Source organism: Malurus melanocephalus, unplaced genomic scaffold (genome assembly GCF_030028575.1).
Source record: "Malurus melanocephalus ecotype Western Australia unplaced genomic scaffold, MMel_1.1 scaffold_176, whole genome shotgun sequence".
In the NCBI taxonomy this organism is placed as follows: domain Eukaryota; kingdom Metazoa; phylum Chordata; class Aves; order Passeriformes; family Maluridae; genus Malurus; species Malurus melanocephalus.
In genome coordinates, this window is record NW_026623408.1 from 1261429 (window position 1) to 1277092 (window position 15664).

At 44.1% G+C, this 15664-nt stretch overlaps 1 protein-coding gene across 1 annotated transcript in view; it reads left to right on the top strand.

Annotated features, from left to right (window-relative positions):
* Positions 1-14153, top strand: part of CDH5 (cadherin 5) — a 28923-nt gene extending 14770 nt beyond the window's left edge. Inside the window, exons 2-12 of the mRNA XM_057372659.1 lie at positions 801-1002; positions 3209-3500; positions 3589-3705; positions 4440-4604; positions 5011-5198; positions 6990-7243; positions 7817-7959; positions 8537-8661; positions 10122-10230; positions 10472-10717; positions 11508-14153. Coding sequence (XP_057228642.1) covers positions 814-1002; positions 3209-3500; positions 3589-3705; positions 4440-4604; positions 5011-5198; positions 6990-7243; positions 7817-7959; positions 8537-8661; positions 10122-10230; positions 10472-10717; positions 11508-12001 — 2322 coding nt within the window. The 5' untranslated portion in view covers positions 801-813 and the 3' untranslated portion in view covers positions 12002-14153. The remainder of the gene's footprint in view (positions 1-800; positions 1003-3208; positions 3501-3588; positions 3706-4439; positions 4605-5010; positions 5199-6989; positions 7244-7816; positions 7960-8536; positions 8662-10121; positions 10231-10471; positions 10718-11507) is intronic.
* Positions 14154-15664: the final 1511 nt, after the last annotated feature.

Below are 15664 nucleotides of genomic sequence, written 5' to 3' on the forward strand. Positions count from 1 at the left end.
GGGAAAGGGAAATTTAGTAAGAAAATGAATCCGCTTTGGTACATTAAAATAACTCCTCTGATACGAAAGTCAGGCCTAAAGTCTGCTGATATTAACAYAGGATGCAAAAACATGGTTTCAGCTGAAAATAATTTCACAAATTATCACTTTGCAGATGTTAGAGCCTGAGAACAGGAGATAAAAGAACTTTATGGGTGTCTTCAAAAGTTTCAAAAGACAAGGAGTTGAATCAATACCTGAGCTCTTAAAAAAAGATAATTTGCTGTATTGTACTTGGAACTGATTGTAAATTCCACACAAAACAATGTTTCCACCACCACCCCCCCATTGTACTCTAAATCAATATTTTGCATATGAAGATATTGGCTACAACATATTTTGTGTCAGGGCATGTCAAAAACCGCATTTGGGTTTGTCAGGCTGGAACATTTCATTTCAAGTGGCGTTAACTCGAGCTCAGCCCTGTGCACAGCGGGGTTCTCGGCTCTGAACCTGCTCCTCAGCAATGACAGTCATTTGGGGGAGGCTGCCTTTTCTACCAGCATCCAAAACTCAATTTTTATTTAATTTAAATACTTTTCATTGGTTTTTACAGTTGTCATACAGCTAAAACTGTTTYGTAGGAGGGGAAAAAAAGGAGGAAAAAGCTTTCAAATTTTCGTGCTGAAGCAGATGAGAAGAACTAAAGGCATCACATTTCCCTGCAGAAGGARTGATGTCCATTTGCACTTCCACATGTGCCCACTCTGCTCAATCTGATTCTGTTACTTATATTTTCCCATTTCTGTGTTACTTTCTAGGCTGCAGAAGAAGATGAGGCCCCTTATTMTCCTTTTCTCGCTGTTCCTGGCTCTGGCATTTGCTGGCTCAGGAATTCAGAGACCAACCCCAAACCTTTGTGCAGATGGTGGCAGTCACAAGCGCCAGAAGAGACACTGGATATGGAACCAGATGCACATCAGGGAAGAGATTGATTCGCCTTTGCCCCACCACGTTGGCAAGGTAGGCAGCAACCGGTGAGCAATGGATGCCTGAAAACAGCAAAGGATCTTCAAAAGCATCATTTGTTTGCAGTCTAGGCAGGAGAGATGAAAAGGAAAGAGAAATGGAGCTTAATATCTCCATATTTACATGTTAAAATCTTCAGTATGTGTGCAAAGAGTAAATTAAGAGCAGTGTGAAAGGGATTTTCATTTCTTTGAGGAGTACAAATAAATTTTTGGGAATGGCAGGTCTGGGGATTCCACAATGCAGCAACAGCCACAGTACCTGCACAGGGAAGAAGGAATTCTGGAGCCTGATGTGTGTCAGTATTTTTCTGGCAGCATGAGATTCTTTCAGAAACCTCAGAGATCAAAAAATAAAAACATATTTGTTAAAAACCACACAGTTTACATCTCTCAAGCCTGGACACAAAACTCGAGTGCTATGTTTAGAAACACAACCAAAGATATTGTTGCACAAAGCCAAAGCAAATATTTTTTTTAAAATAATAACAAGCATTGACCTGCTTGCAAACTCATTTTCTTCAGGACAGTGCTCATAAAAGCCCATTATTAACTGCACATCACCCAAGCAAAGCTCTCCCAATGCAGCCTTTCAAAGGGACGCCCTGTGACATTTTGCAGATAAAGGCAGCTGAAGGTGTCCCTGCCCTGTCTGACCCCACATCTGTCAGGGCAGTCTCAGCAGGGTGAAATGGGCCCTGCTGGCTGACAGAGAGCCCCAGGGAGAAAGCAAAGGGGCCACGGATCCTCTCAGCTACAACAGGGCATCTCTGCTGCATTTCAATCAACTCAGCCCCAGACTGAGGAGCAGCTTCCATTCCTGGAGCTGTCCTAAATGAGGATATTCCCTCTGCAAAGCTCTGGGGTGTGTCAGCAGCACTGTCACAYCTGCTTGGGGCATTTGAGCACTTGGTAAAACCCTGAAAGAAAGGCCCCAGAGCAGCAGAGCTGAGGGACAGCTGCAGGGATTTCATCTGGCACCATCTCGGCTGCTTCTCTTTGTGTGTTCCTCCTCAGCACCAGAAAACCCATTCTGGAAAGTTAATGCTTTTTACACTGAGCAGGTACATAAAAATTGGGAAAGAAGGCACAGACTRCCCCATCCTTGAGCCAAGGGGGAACTCAACATGCTGCCCATGTGACATCTCCAGGGCTGTGAGCTGCTCTTCAGCAGCCCCAGCAGCCAGAAGCATGGTTAAGGAATGAGGGGTGGAAATATTCATGACACATTTCAAAAGAGAAAACTGAAATTAAAAAGTTCTCAGCAGTAAATGACAGCTGCAGGATAAATCAAATCCTGCATACCCAACAGGTGACATTTATGACAACATCAATAACAAAAGGCTTGAAATACTCGGTCAAACCCAGCAAGTCTTGATAATTAGCTGGCTGAAATAGGAATGCTGATAGAGTGCATGGAAAATTGGGGTTTAAACTTCTGTCAGTGTCCCTGTACAGGTGAGGGTATAAAAGGGAAGCATCATCAGATTATATGCAGATTAAGTAGCATTCAAAAGCAATTAGAATAGAATTAAATTATATTTTAAAACTGCTTAATACTCATTCACTTTACCCCATCACTTTTTTATTGCATACAGTCTTAAATTTGAAATCTGTGGGGTGGAAATTCAACTTTCCTGTCACAGCATGAGGCTGAAGACTGCCTGTTAACAGATTGCATGTGACTGGGCACAAGGAAGCTGTCAGCCATGGCARGAATTCTGCTAAGGGCTGAGGAATAGAGACTAACAATGAATAATGCCAGGGGCTGTGAGTACAGATTTACTTCTGTAATCCTGTGAAACTGAACAAAAACCTCTGGCAGGTCCAGGAAGCTGCAAACAAGAGTAGCTCAAACTCAACATGCTGCTCATGTTCTTTCAGACACAAAAAATGTTAATTATCTGTAAGTGGTGACAGCATGAAGAATTTATATCTTTGGGAAATATATGAGATATGATGATAAAAAAAAGCTTTTTTCCATATAAGCAGGCAGGTTTTAGAGGGGATGCAAGTGTCATCCTATAACCACAGGTGCCAGAGCTGCTGTGGGGTTGTTCAGGGATGACCTGACAGCAAAAATCCTGATGGCTGCTGGGGTTCCCAGTGGGATGGRGAAATTCCTGAGTGTGTGAATCCTCTGGGAGAAGCTCTGCTACCAAAGCCCACCCTGACCTCCCCAAATGACCCTTTCCTTGCAGATCATGTCCAGCATGATCAGGAACAGCAGCGCCAAGTACATCATTGAGGGCGAGTATGCCAACACCATCTTCAAGGTGGAGGAGAGCAGYGGGGACGTGTACGCCTTCGAGAGGCTGGACAGGGAGAAGAAGGCAGAGTATGAGCTGACAGCCCACATCATCGACAGGACAAACAACAAATCCCTGGAGGACCCCTCCATATTCATCATCAAAGTGTACGACATCAACGACAACAGCCCCGTGTTCGTGCAGAAGGTGTTCAACGGCTCTGTCCCCGAAATGTCACCCGTAGGTGCGTCCTCCCACCACTCCTTGCACTCCTTTCTCAGGTTAAAAAGCAGAACTTGGACTAAATGTGCACCTTGAAAATCCTTCTCTAGGAACCTCAGTCACCAAGGTGACAGCAGTGGATGSTGATGACCCAACAGTGTCAGGCCAYGCCACGGTGAAATACCAAATCACCAAAGGACGTGAAAATTTCACCATTGACAACTCTGGTAAGTCAGACACACAAATGTTCCAACATTCTATCCTTACCCCACCCTTAGAAAAAAAACCCATTTTCATTTCTTCATTTCCTCATTCTGGAGAAGAGGGATAATGATTCAAAAATATTATTTCAACCATGATTTAGAAAGGTTTTTCATTCACATTCCCCACAATGCCGCTGTCTGCATTTGGAAATGAAAATCAGCATAATAAAATAATCAAATCCTAATAAAATCAGGATATCAGCTGCCATGAACAAAATGAGAAGATAAAAGGTAATTTTTTCCCACTTATGGAAAGACTGACCACRAGCTAAGATAAGTTCATGTTTTCAGTTCAGCATAGATTTGCTCCTGTGACCAAACAGGAAAAGGGAATACATAAATTCTGAAGCAGCATTCAGTAATCAATAATCATTTGCTTTCCTAAACTTTCTGGCTTAAATTTTGCCCRGTTTTAAAAATAATGTAAGGAGCTCTTTAACCACACCGGTGTCCTAGTGCAAAAAATGCAGGTAAAGAGGTTAAAAATCAGTTAAAAGGAAGGTTCTGCACAAACTCTCCTAAATATTCCATCATGCAGAAAAAAATTCTAATATTTCTTGAAAAATAYTGTTGTAAAATTGCTACTTTGAGCAGAATGTGGGGAGATAAAAGAAAAAGATAAAAAGTTGCTGTCAAAATTAAAGAGAAGTTGGATGTGCTGCAAAATCTAACTGTATTCAATGTGATTTTTTTTACAGGTGTGATTTACACAAAAGAGCCCAATTTAGACAGAGAGACCAAATCCACGTATGAGGTTGTTGTTGAAGCCAAAGATGGCCTGGGGTTTTTTGGGGAATCCAGCACAGCCACAGTGATCATCACTTTGTCTGACATCAACGACAACTTCCCCGTGTTCAAACACCGTGAGTGTCACACGAGCTCCGAGCCGCTCACACCCCAAGGGCTGACACAGCCACCACAAGTTTAGGTCATAGTCCAACACAATCCAACTTCCCTTAAAAATGGCCAAAAGAATCTTCCATATGCCAAAGCTCTTCCGTGTTTCAGCCACGACCACTTTTCCTGGGTGATAAGCAGGAAACAAAAATCAGTATTAATTTAATCACTTTTTAAAAGATCTTGGCAATTTGGGGTATTATTTATACTTTTATAAAAAACAGCAAAGCACTGTCTTACAGTGCTGAATTCTCAATGAAATATTTTCCTGAGCATCTGTAAAGTAAGGATATTTTTAACAAATTCTAACTTCCATGCACACACTCTTTTTTTTAACAGCATCATTTATATCTTTTTCTCTTTTTTTAACAGCATCATTTCACTTTAAAGTTCCTGAAAACATTTCAGTAGGAGGAGAAGTTGGCAGAGTTAAAGTAGAAGATATTGACGAACCACAACATAGAAATACAAGATACAGCTTCATCCAAGGAGAGTTCAGGGACACCTTTGACATTGAAGCAAATCCATACACAAATGAAGGAATCATTAGGCCAAAGAAGGTACTKTTCCCTGTAACAAAGATGATTCTGGAGGTTTTCCATGTGTAACAATGGAAAACAGTGGGGGTTTTGGTTTAGGACTAGCAGCAGGAAAAAATGGAAACGTGTGTGAAAAGTCAGCATGAAATATATTGAATTGATCCTGACCACCTGCTCTGAAGCTCTGGGAGAAGAACAGCTGGTGATTTCTAGTCCKGTTCAATCTCCAGGGCTGAAAATGCCAGAATTGCTTCCGAGGGCAGTGAGGCTGTGTCAGATATTCAGGTTACACACTTGGGGCTCCTCTCGGACTTCAAGTGGTTGGATGCCTCAAAAAGTGAGGGATTTAAGAGGTGGTCCAACTGGCCAAGTAAAAAAATCTTTCCCTTCTGCAGCCCATGTGAAACCAAAATAGAAAATATAAATAAATCGACCTCACCTCTTTTCTAAAAGTCTCTTTGCAATTTGGTATTTGCTCCAATCAAGTCACAGCTCCCTCATTTTCCTCAGGGTGTTTTCAGAGCTTCCCCACTAATTTCTTATAAGTCTTTAAGACTCTCCAAAGCCTTTATTATGGTTTATTCTTTGAGTTTTTTTGAATTCTCAGACCTACTTGATTTGTTCCGAGGGACTGCTGCAGAGCATCGYCAAACCAAGGCTTCATTGATTTCATTGACTTGCTGTAAAAAAAAACAGAGGAGAGAGGACTATAAATCAACTAATGTAATCCTCGGATTGACAGGAATGTGTTTTTCACTCCCAAATGCCTCTCTGTAACTGTTGAGACTCAAAATGTCATTAAGAAGAGAAAACTTTCAGGAAAACCAGCACCAAATCCTCCAAGACAGGCAGGCAGTAAAATCCTCAGCTGTGGTCACTCTGGGTATGAGCAGCTTCCCTTCCCTGGTGCAGCTCTTCCCTGGCCATCCCAGGAGCTGAGGAAGGCAGWGCCTGCCCAGAGGGAGCAGTCAGACCCCACACACACTCCCTGAGGGATTTGGAGCCAGATCTTCCCTTAACATGTCGTGGCCAAAGTTCACCACCTTGTTTTGCAATGTGATGTTGGCAGTGCACGTGATATAATTTTACAAATGTAGCCATGTGAGATAAAATTCCAGCTGCTGGATAAGTCCCATCCCTTCCCTTTGCAATGCCTGCCCAAAGAGAAAAACAAGAGTCACCACAACTGCTGTGTGTCTCAGTGCTTTTGGAATCTCACGTGGTAGAACAAAGGAAACTTCAAAATGAGCATTTGTTGCTGCCTGAGCTCCTGGCCTTCCTCCCATTGTGTGATTCCTTTTATGGTCTCAGGCAATGGGAAAAACAGGGAAGAGGATGTCATTCATCACTGAATGCCCCAGCTATCAGTGCAGATCTGCAATCTGCCTCAGATGCCTTCGGAAATCAAAGCTTAGCCAAGAGGGGAATCTCTTCCCCAGTCTTTGGGGCAAAGGATCAAACTCAGTTTTTATTACAGAATTATAAATAGAACTTATTAGAGGATTACAGGATTATAAAAATTACAGGATTGAAAATTACAGCATTATAAAAAGAAAATTATTTAACCCAACAGATACTTGCTGAGCTTAGACTACTGGATGAATCTGTTTCTCACCAGGGGTGGTTTTAGCCACGCTATGGCAGAGAAGTTCAGCTGGGAAAGGCTCTCCCGTGAGCCCAGCCAAGATAAAATTTGGTCACATTTCCAACCATGAATTAGAGCACAGAGCTTCAATTTGCACAGATAGCCCGTGGAAAGTTTCCTCAGACATGAGCAATGAAAGAATATCTGTAACTGCCCTTTTTTTTTAGCCCCTGGACTTCGAAACAGTGGCAGAATACAGGTTTAGCATTGAAGCCACAGACCCCACCGTGAACCTGCGCCACTTCAAACCCGGCAACCCCCGGAGCATCTCCACCGTCACCATCCAGGTCACCGAYGTGGACGAGCCCCCCGTCTTCACCAAGCTCCCCTACGAATTCAAAGTGAGGGAAAACCATGCAGAAGTAARAACCCTGGGTTCAGTCCATGCCGAGGACCCTGACGCAGCTAAACGGAAAATCAGGTAAGGCAACAGCAGCTTCAGCAATTCTGTTTCAAAGTGCAGAATTCATTGATGATGCCTAGAATTTGACAAAGAACTGAGATTTTGACCCTAGTTGTCAGGATCTGCATGCCAAGCAAAACAAAAAATATACCATTTGATTTTTGCAGCACTGCAGCCATGGATATATATGGTGACCAAAAGCCAAACATAAATTACATTTACCCATGTAATTACCACCTGGACTTTCTCATAGAGAATTTGCACATCTAGAGAAAAAATATAACCCTAGTTATTTTATATGGTTATAATTTATTGTTATATTTTTTATTGCAAGAACTCTCTCAAGCATGTGCTTGGAGAAGAAAATAGACTCCTGAAAGAGCAAAGTACAATAACCTGGAAACGCTTCCGACAGAAGTATTTCACTCTCACAGCTTGCACAGTTTTAGGGAAATATTCTCAGCCCTCCTGGTCAAGATATTAATGTAATTTGTCACACAAGAACTCCCTGACCTTCCTCTAAGGAGAAATGAAGGGAAACACAGAATTTTCAGCCTTGCATTGACGTATCTCATTTTAAACAAAAAACAGATATATGCTACGGAGAGCAAGTCCTAACGGAGACTACATCAGGGTATCCAACACGGGAGTCATTCAGCTKCCCAAGCCCCTGGACAGAGAATTCAGCTCCTCATACAACATCACTGTAGCAGCTGTGGAGATCCTTGAGGATGGTGAGTGCCACCCACTTCCTAGTTGGAAAGAAATCCAGGTGCACTTCCCAGCAGGGCTGTGGCTTGGCAGAAAGGAAAGGCAGAAAGCAAATCTGACAGCCTCTCCTGCTGAGGCAGGAACAAAAGGGGCCCTCCAGGGCTTGCAAAGACATCTTCCAAATCAAACAAATCCCTACAAATCGGTCCAAGATAATTTTAAGATTTGGCCCCTGGCTTTGCTCAGCTACAGGAAGCAGGGCAGGCCAGTCCCAGCCTGGTTTGATATTTCACCACACAGACATGGCCTTTTCTGTCCCTGGTGCTTTAGTGTCAGAGAACAATGCTCAATCCATTGACATGCAGCGGGAAGGATCAGGAAGCCATAAGCTGTTGTCATTTTATTCCTTAAAAATCCTTGATGACTTAACCATTAGGAGAAATTTTAGGGAAATCTCGGAGGAAAAGTTTAAATTGTGATGGAGCTATAAATTCTTCATCCTGTGGGAGGCACAGCAATGGTCACAAAGAGTGGAAAGGGGGGTGTAAGCCAACACTGGGACTCCAGAGCCTGACACCTGTGCCCTTGCTGTCATTCCAGACCGTCTTTCTGACAGAGAGTCCCATGCTCACGTTCACGTCATCGTCGATGATGTAAATGATAATGCTCCAGAGCTTGTATCTCCTGAGGAGCCCCGAGTGTGTGAAAATGCTGCCCCAGGAAAGGTGAGAGGGGAGAGCTTCTCCCTGAAACATGAATTACTGCTTGTAAGCTCAAGGGCAAGGTGTCTTCTATTAAAAGTGAATCTCAGATTTCATCCCAGAACAGCTSATCATCTCACTGATTCCCAAACATCAGCGGTCAGGAATTATCTCTTGAGGACATTGCACTGCTGGAATATTGGCTTTTATCTGCTTGCACACACGGGCTGCACTGCTCCTCTCCCCCCAGGCTCTCAGGTCTGTGCATTAACAGCTCAGCCATGAAGGACAGCCAAGCTTTGCACAGCAGAATCAGCAGCTCAGCTCTGTCCCACTAATGCCCCTGTGTGATACTGAGAGGAAACCATTTCAAATTTCTGAGAGAGACATTGCTGTATGTGGCACTGTAGAGTGCAGGGACCTGCACACACAAATGGCATTAGTGCTTGGTTCAGTGGTGGTATTTTGGATTTACCTGTTCAGCCTCAGGCACCAGCAGCCAGCCCAAGTATGTCATATTTGGTTAAGACACTTTGTCTTGTGGTTTAGGGGTAGTACTCCCCAGTTTAGAGTTCCCRCTAAAACTCCAAACAACACGCCACTCACTCCCCCTCCTTTGCACTGCAGCAGGATGGAGAGGAGRATTTGAGGCACAAAAGGTAAAGATCACAGGCTGAGATAAGAACAATTTACTGGAAATGACAATGAGATAAGAACATAAGCAGTAACAGCAACAATATAAATAAAAACAACAACAAAAACAACGATTTTTTTTTTTTAAAAAGTATAAAAAGACTCAAACTGTTCACTCCGACTCAGGACAAGCATTATCCCACAGCTCCCTCCACCACAATTTCTTGAGCGGAAGGAATCTCTTCTCCCAGGAAGAGTCCTTTTCCCTTCCCAGCTATGACATGAGGTGGGCTAAAATAACCTTTGTGACCCTTCCCAGCTACTGGGGAAAAAAAAATTTCCTGGCTGGAATCAGGACACTTGGGCACTGCCTGGACTCTCTGATAGAACACACAAGGCATTAATTTCACCTTTAGTTTAATTTTTAAAATACCTTTGGGACATAATTAGCACATTTTTTATACTTTATACATTTCATCTACATCAGGTTGAGGATTTCAAAACCCAAGCGTGTCCAGGTGTGGCAGTGGCACTTCAAGAATGACAGTCACACCTCAAGGCTGAGCACTCAAGACACCATCTCAGGCATTTCAACAAGCCACAAGCCTTTGAGCAAAAGGCTTTTGTTATGCTTTCATTACACAAAATTTGAGGTTGCAAAACTGGKCTTTTGAAGACCCACAAAGAAATTGCTTGCCTTGGCAATCCTTGAGGAGGAGCATCAGGAGGTACCTGTGTCCTGTCCTTTCCRAAGGCACACACAGGACACACAGCCCAGCTCCAACGCTCCCCCTGTTTTATCACTGCAGGCAGCAGTGTGCTGAACACTGTGACCTCTTCCATCCTTGCAGGTGATCATCAGGATTTCGGCTGTTGACAGGGATGAAACATCACCCAGAGGTTTCTTCAGGTTCTTCCTGGACACAGAAGACAGCAACTTCTCCCTGGTTGAGAACTACGGTAGCGTATCCCTGCCATGCCATTCCTCAGCTCCCCAGAGTGTGACCCTGGCACTCACTGGTCTAGCTGAGCTAAGCAACTCTTTATCTTTAAAGCCTTAACATACTGAAATAACAAGGTGTTTGTTAGCACCAAGGTTTCACTGGGTTCCCTAAGGGCTGGCACTGGCTAAGGGGAAGAGGCACCAACAGGAAATTCTGATAGAGATGATCACTTACTGAGCTGTGATTACTCCTTCCAGACAACACCGCTAACATCACAGTCAAATACGGGCAGTTCAACCGGGAACTCGCCAAATTCCACTACCTGCCCRTCCTCATCTCCGACAACGGCGACCCCGACCTCACCAGCACGAGCACTCTGGTCGTCAGCGTCTGCAAGTGCAACGAGAGAGGCGACTTCACCTTCTGTGAGGAGAGGGCCAAGCAGGTGGGAGTCAGCATCCAGGCGCTGGTGGCGATTTTTGTCTGCATCTTAACAATCATYGGTGAGTGTCTGGGTTTTGGAATGTTCTCTGCACTGCAGTGCGGGGATTGTTCTGTTCTTTCTTTAGCTGAGATCTACAGAAGCTCTGTGGCTGTGAAATGGTCACAAAGGCAGAAAGGTCCGTTTGGTTCATCTCACAGCTCTTCCTCTCTGGCCTGTTAGCACAATTTCAGCTGCTCACTGCACTGGGCAGGCTGAGCCACTGGACAGGTTATTGCACACATGAATGATAGATTGGATTTACTGGTACCAGCCYCACCTGCAGCTGTAAAACTGCAGATTTATGCTGGGACAGTAATAACAGGATTCCTGTTTCCAAAGGCTGAACTAGCCTGGAAACCTTTCAAACAGCACAGTGAACATAAATAAATCTGTAACACATCAGCAGCCCAGTGCAGGTTTGCTGCATTTGGAATCTATCAGAGAAGGCACAGAACTTCTTTTTGCCTGAGAACKGCTTTGCAAGCACCACATAAGCTGCATTTGATGCTTGGCGTGAAGAGGTTTACCAGTTCAAGGCAATAGTTAATTCAATGAACTTGTGACACTATGCATTGGTACTTGTGATGCCAGCTCAAAAGTCGGGTGCACAATTCCTGTCCAGACTGCACTCCTTCAACTAATCCTACAGTTAAATAGAACATTTAACTATTTTTTGAACAAACATAGGTAAAAAAAAAAAAAAACAACTCAAAAAAAATCACTTCAGACTGTGTTACACATCTTAAATGCAATTTGTTTTGGTGTCTCACTTCTCTATTCACACGCGCTGATCTGAGTTTCCTTTGCAGTCATTGTGCTGCTGATTCTGCTGAGGAAGAGGCACAAGAAGGACCTGAGCGGGCTGGGCAGGAACGTGGCCGAGATCCACGAGCAGCTGGTSACCTACGACGAGGAGGGAGGCGGCGAGATGGACACCACCAGCTACGACGTGTCGGTGCTCAACTCGGTGCGCAAGAACGGCCTGAAGGCGGAGGCGGCCCCGTGTCCCTACGCTCAGGTGCAGAAACCCGCGGGGAGCGCGGCCCCCGGAGCCGGCGGCATGGAGATGATGATCGAGGTGAAGAAGGACGAGGCTGACAACGACAGGGACCTGCTGCCCTACGACACCCTGCACATCTATGGCTACGAGGGGGCCGAGTCCATCGCYGAGTCCCTGAGCTCCCTGGGCTCGGGCTCCTCGGACTCAGACATTGACTATGACTTTCTAAATGACTGGGGGCCCCGATTCAAGATGCTGGCTGAGCTCTATGGGTCAGAACCAAGCCAAGAGTTTGTGTATTAAGTTCAAGCCAGCCRTGAATTTTCTCCCTCCCGCTACAAATAGACACTGAGAGACTGCCAGGGGCCAGAGAGGAACTCCCAGCTCTTCCCTCAAGCCATAGTAGGATTTCAAAAAGCATGGAAAAGACCTGCAGTAGGGTTACAAAGACACACAGAGACCATCTCTATCAACTCCCACCACTGGCCTTGCTAACACTCAATTTTTCCCCAGAAGTGCTGCTCAGGGACCTGCTCCAGCTTTCCAGGACACACCTCCTCTCTCCACCTYCCCCACTGCTCCTGAGTTTGTCCCCAGGGTCTCCTTCATTCCTCTCCTCCTGGGCTATTTCCATCCACATGATCCAAGGTCACCCTCCACCAGGACAGACAGGTTCAGTRGCATTGGGAAGGGATGTTCTAACCCCCTGGATCTCCAGCTGGATGCTTTGCCTCCCCTCTTGTAACATCTTTATTGATATTCCACCCTTATGCTCACCCAGCAGAGGAGAGGAGGAACATATGGTCTATCACTTAATATTAGAAATTATTCCATCACTTTCAAAAAAAAGCATTATTTTTTTCCTACTTTCCATTCTATTWTTTTTTTTTTTGCTTTATAGCCTTCTACTACATCTATAAGCTACTCAAGATAAAATTAGATAGGATTTTTAGCCACACAATCTGGTTTCATCTGTTGTTTTTAACAGCCTGATGAAGATTTCAGGCACATTTCTGGCRTGCTAGAATTTGCTCTAGCTAGCAGCAAAATTGTTTTTTTTCTCTCTCTGTAAATAGGATCTCAGTGTTACTCAATAGAACATCTCCTGCAGGGCAGGAAATGTGGAGATCAGGGGAATGTTAAGACTCCACCACTGTAAATCTCCCTAGATGGAAAYGCAGGTCTCTCTAGATTCCTAAAGAGGTTGAACAGGGAGTTTATTCAGCAKTATTAAAGCAATAACATTTTTTCAGGGACAAAAAAATGAAGGGCCTCATTACTGTGAAACTGTTGTGCTTTGTTTCTAAGCAGGTACTGTAAAAAAAGAGTATTTTCCACCTGGGAAAAGACTRTAGGCTCCCAAACCAGAAGGCTGCACACCCACACACTTGGCTGCATGAAAGCAGCGTAAATGCAAGGAAGGTTTGGAGCTGCAGCCACCGCATCCCTGGCCAGGGTGTGTTCGGTTTCCCACCTGATGAAGAGCCAYAGAATGACCAGAATGACATTTCCCACATGGAATTTACCCAGCCAAACCAGTTTTGGGAAAAGTTTGTCCCTTCGGACCATGGCCTGTCTCTGGCTCCCAGCAGTGYAGAGTCCTGCTGCCTCCAAGAGGAACAGAGCCCTACTACACAGATCCTCCCCCGTGCAGGACCTGTGCTGGAGCTGTATGTATTAGTTTAGTTCATCTGATTATTTAAATTTGGTAGCTAACCAAATAATACTAAACCTTTTTTGTTGTTTTTTTTTTTTTTTCTCCTAAACCAGCATGGTGGAACCTCCCAAATTTGCTTTTCACTTGTTCATATCATCTCTAATTTACACTYCCTTGCCCCCAAATGCTTTTTTGGCAACAAATAGCAATGAACAATAATGGTCTCACATTCTTCCTCACTGCTGGAAAAAGTTGTCCAATGCAATATTTGGTTGGACACAAATGCAACAGCAACAGTGGAATCACTCACATTTTCAAAAATGGACTAAAGGAAATCTGAGGAAAATACTGCCATTGGTCAAATAAGCTTTGGATCCCACCCTTCATTTTTTTTAAAAAAGTACATTTTGGGATGACAGCCTTGGTTTTATTTTGAATGAGCTCATTACCCTTTGCTTAACCCAGTCAGCAGTATGTGCCATAGGGGTTCCACATGTTAGAGTATTATAAAGAATGCTAACTAATAGTACTCACAGTTTAAAGATTTTGTCAGTACCTGTGGTGTTGACTATAGGCAGGTAAGGTTAGTTATTATTTAGTGCAGTCGGTCAAGTTCTTTGGTAKGCATCAGTCAGGTTGTATTGCCTGGAACTGCTGTTTTTAACCCTGATTTTATAAAGCTATTTTAAGGAATGCTGTATCCATTTCCAATGTATATGATGTTTGCACTGGAYGGTTTCTTTTTATATTTCTGTACTGTATTATGTTGTTTTTTACTACATAAAATCCGACCTCAAATTTGGATTTTCTGTGCATTAATAAGCTCCACTCAGAAGACAACATCAGGCTGTGTGCCACAGCAACCTCAGCCATAAAAACACTCTCAGTGAGCCCAGACTGGGCACCAATTCACCAAAGAACTTCCTGTAAAAGCAGTTTTCTCCCTCTCCTTGCAAAGCTGTTGGTGAAACCCTYGGGAATGCCCGAGGTACGGGAGAGAAAAGGCCCAGCAGTGCAGTTGGGGAGGCTGAACCCTCTGGGGGGCTCTGCCCTGTGCAGGATTGGACCTGTCCCATGTCCCTGCAGGTGTTTGGGATTCCAGCAGCCAGGCACCAGGGTGGCTGTGAACCCCTGCCCTCTTCTCCTGCCTCTCAGATGGAGATGAGAGGGTCCCAGCCAGGGTCAGCTCCTCCCGGGAGCAGGGGAGCCCCAGGGCAGGGATCCAAAGGGAAACAAGGCTGGGAGCCTCACCCAACCCAGCCCTGCTATCCCCTCCTGCTCTGCTCTGCTCCCTCAGACACCCAACACAAYCATCCTGGAGCACCAAAACCGTCCAGCTTCCCCAGCACTGAGACAGGACACATAGAACTGAACACAGCTGGGCCAGAAATAAAATTACCCCTGAATTTGCAGCTTCACATAGCACAGCTTCCCACCATCTCTTTTTGCTACTGCTAATAACTACCCCAATATATTCCCAAGATTATTCTGGCATTTAAAAAAAAAAATCATATCCATTTTCCCCAGATATGGCACTTAAAATTTACAAAGACTGGAATAAAGCAAAGAAGTTCATTTCCTTCACTGCTAATTGCCACAAGCCAACRCCAGATCAAACACACTTGAGCACAAGTTGTATTAAAAACACAATAGATGTGCTAATTATGTTATAATGAAATGCATTTTTCCATAGAAATAATTTGATTTAAACAGCTACTTGCAACTTGTAGCAGAGTCTCTCAAAAAGGTTTTCATTATTCATTTAATTAATATGCACTTTAATTTCTTATCCCTAAAAATACAATCATAAATTATTATTTTATTACATTCAGATCCAGAAGTTCATGCCATTTAATAAAGGTTTTTTTACTCCCACCCCATCAGAGTCTTTTATGAAACAGTGGCTTGTGATGAAAATCCTTGATTTGTACCCAAGCAGCAGTGAGAAGCTGTTGGGATGTGAGCACCTGGCACTCGGTGGCACAGCCCAGGCAGGGCAGGTGAGCTAAGAGCCCTGATCAAAGCAAATTTACAGWAGTCAGGAAAAGAAATAACAATTCTGTGGTTTATTATCCAGCTATAGTCCAATGCTACTGAGGCGCTGTGCAGAATGCATCAGTGAGAACAGGGCAAGAGTTATCAAAGGAAAATGAAATCATCATTTCTGAGCTCTTGTCCTGCAATAAGTGGGCTCTTCCTTTCTCTCCTTTCAGCAAYCAGGGCTTAGAGCAGCACCAGGAGGGAGCAGCCAGCCTGGCACAGGMATTGTCACCCTGCCAGGACTGGCTGGAGTGAAAGGCCACACAAAG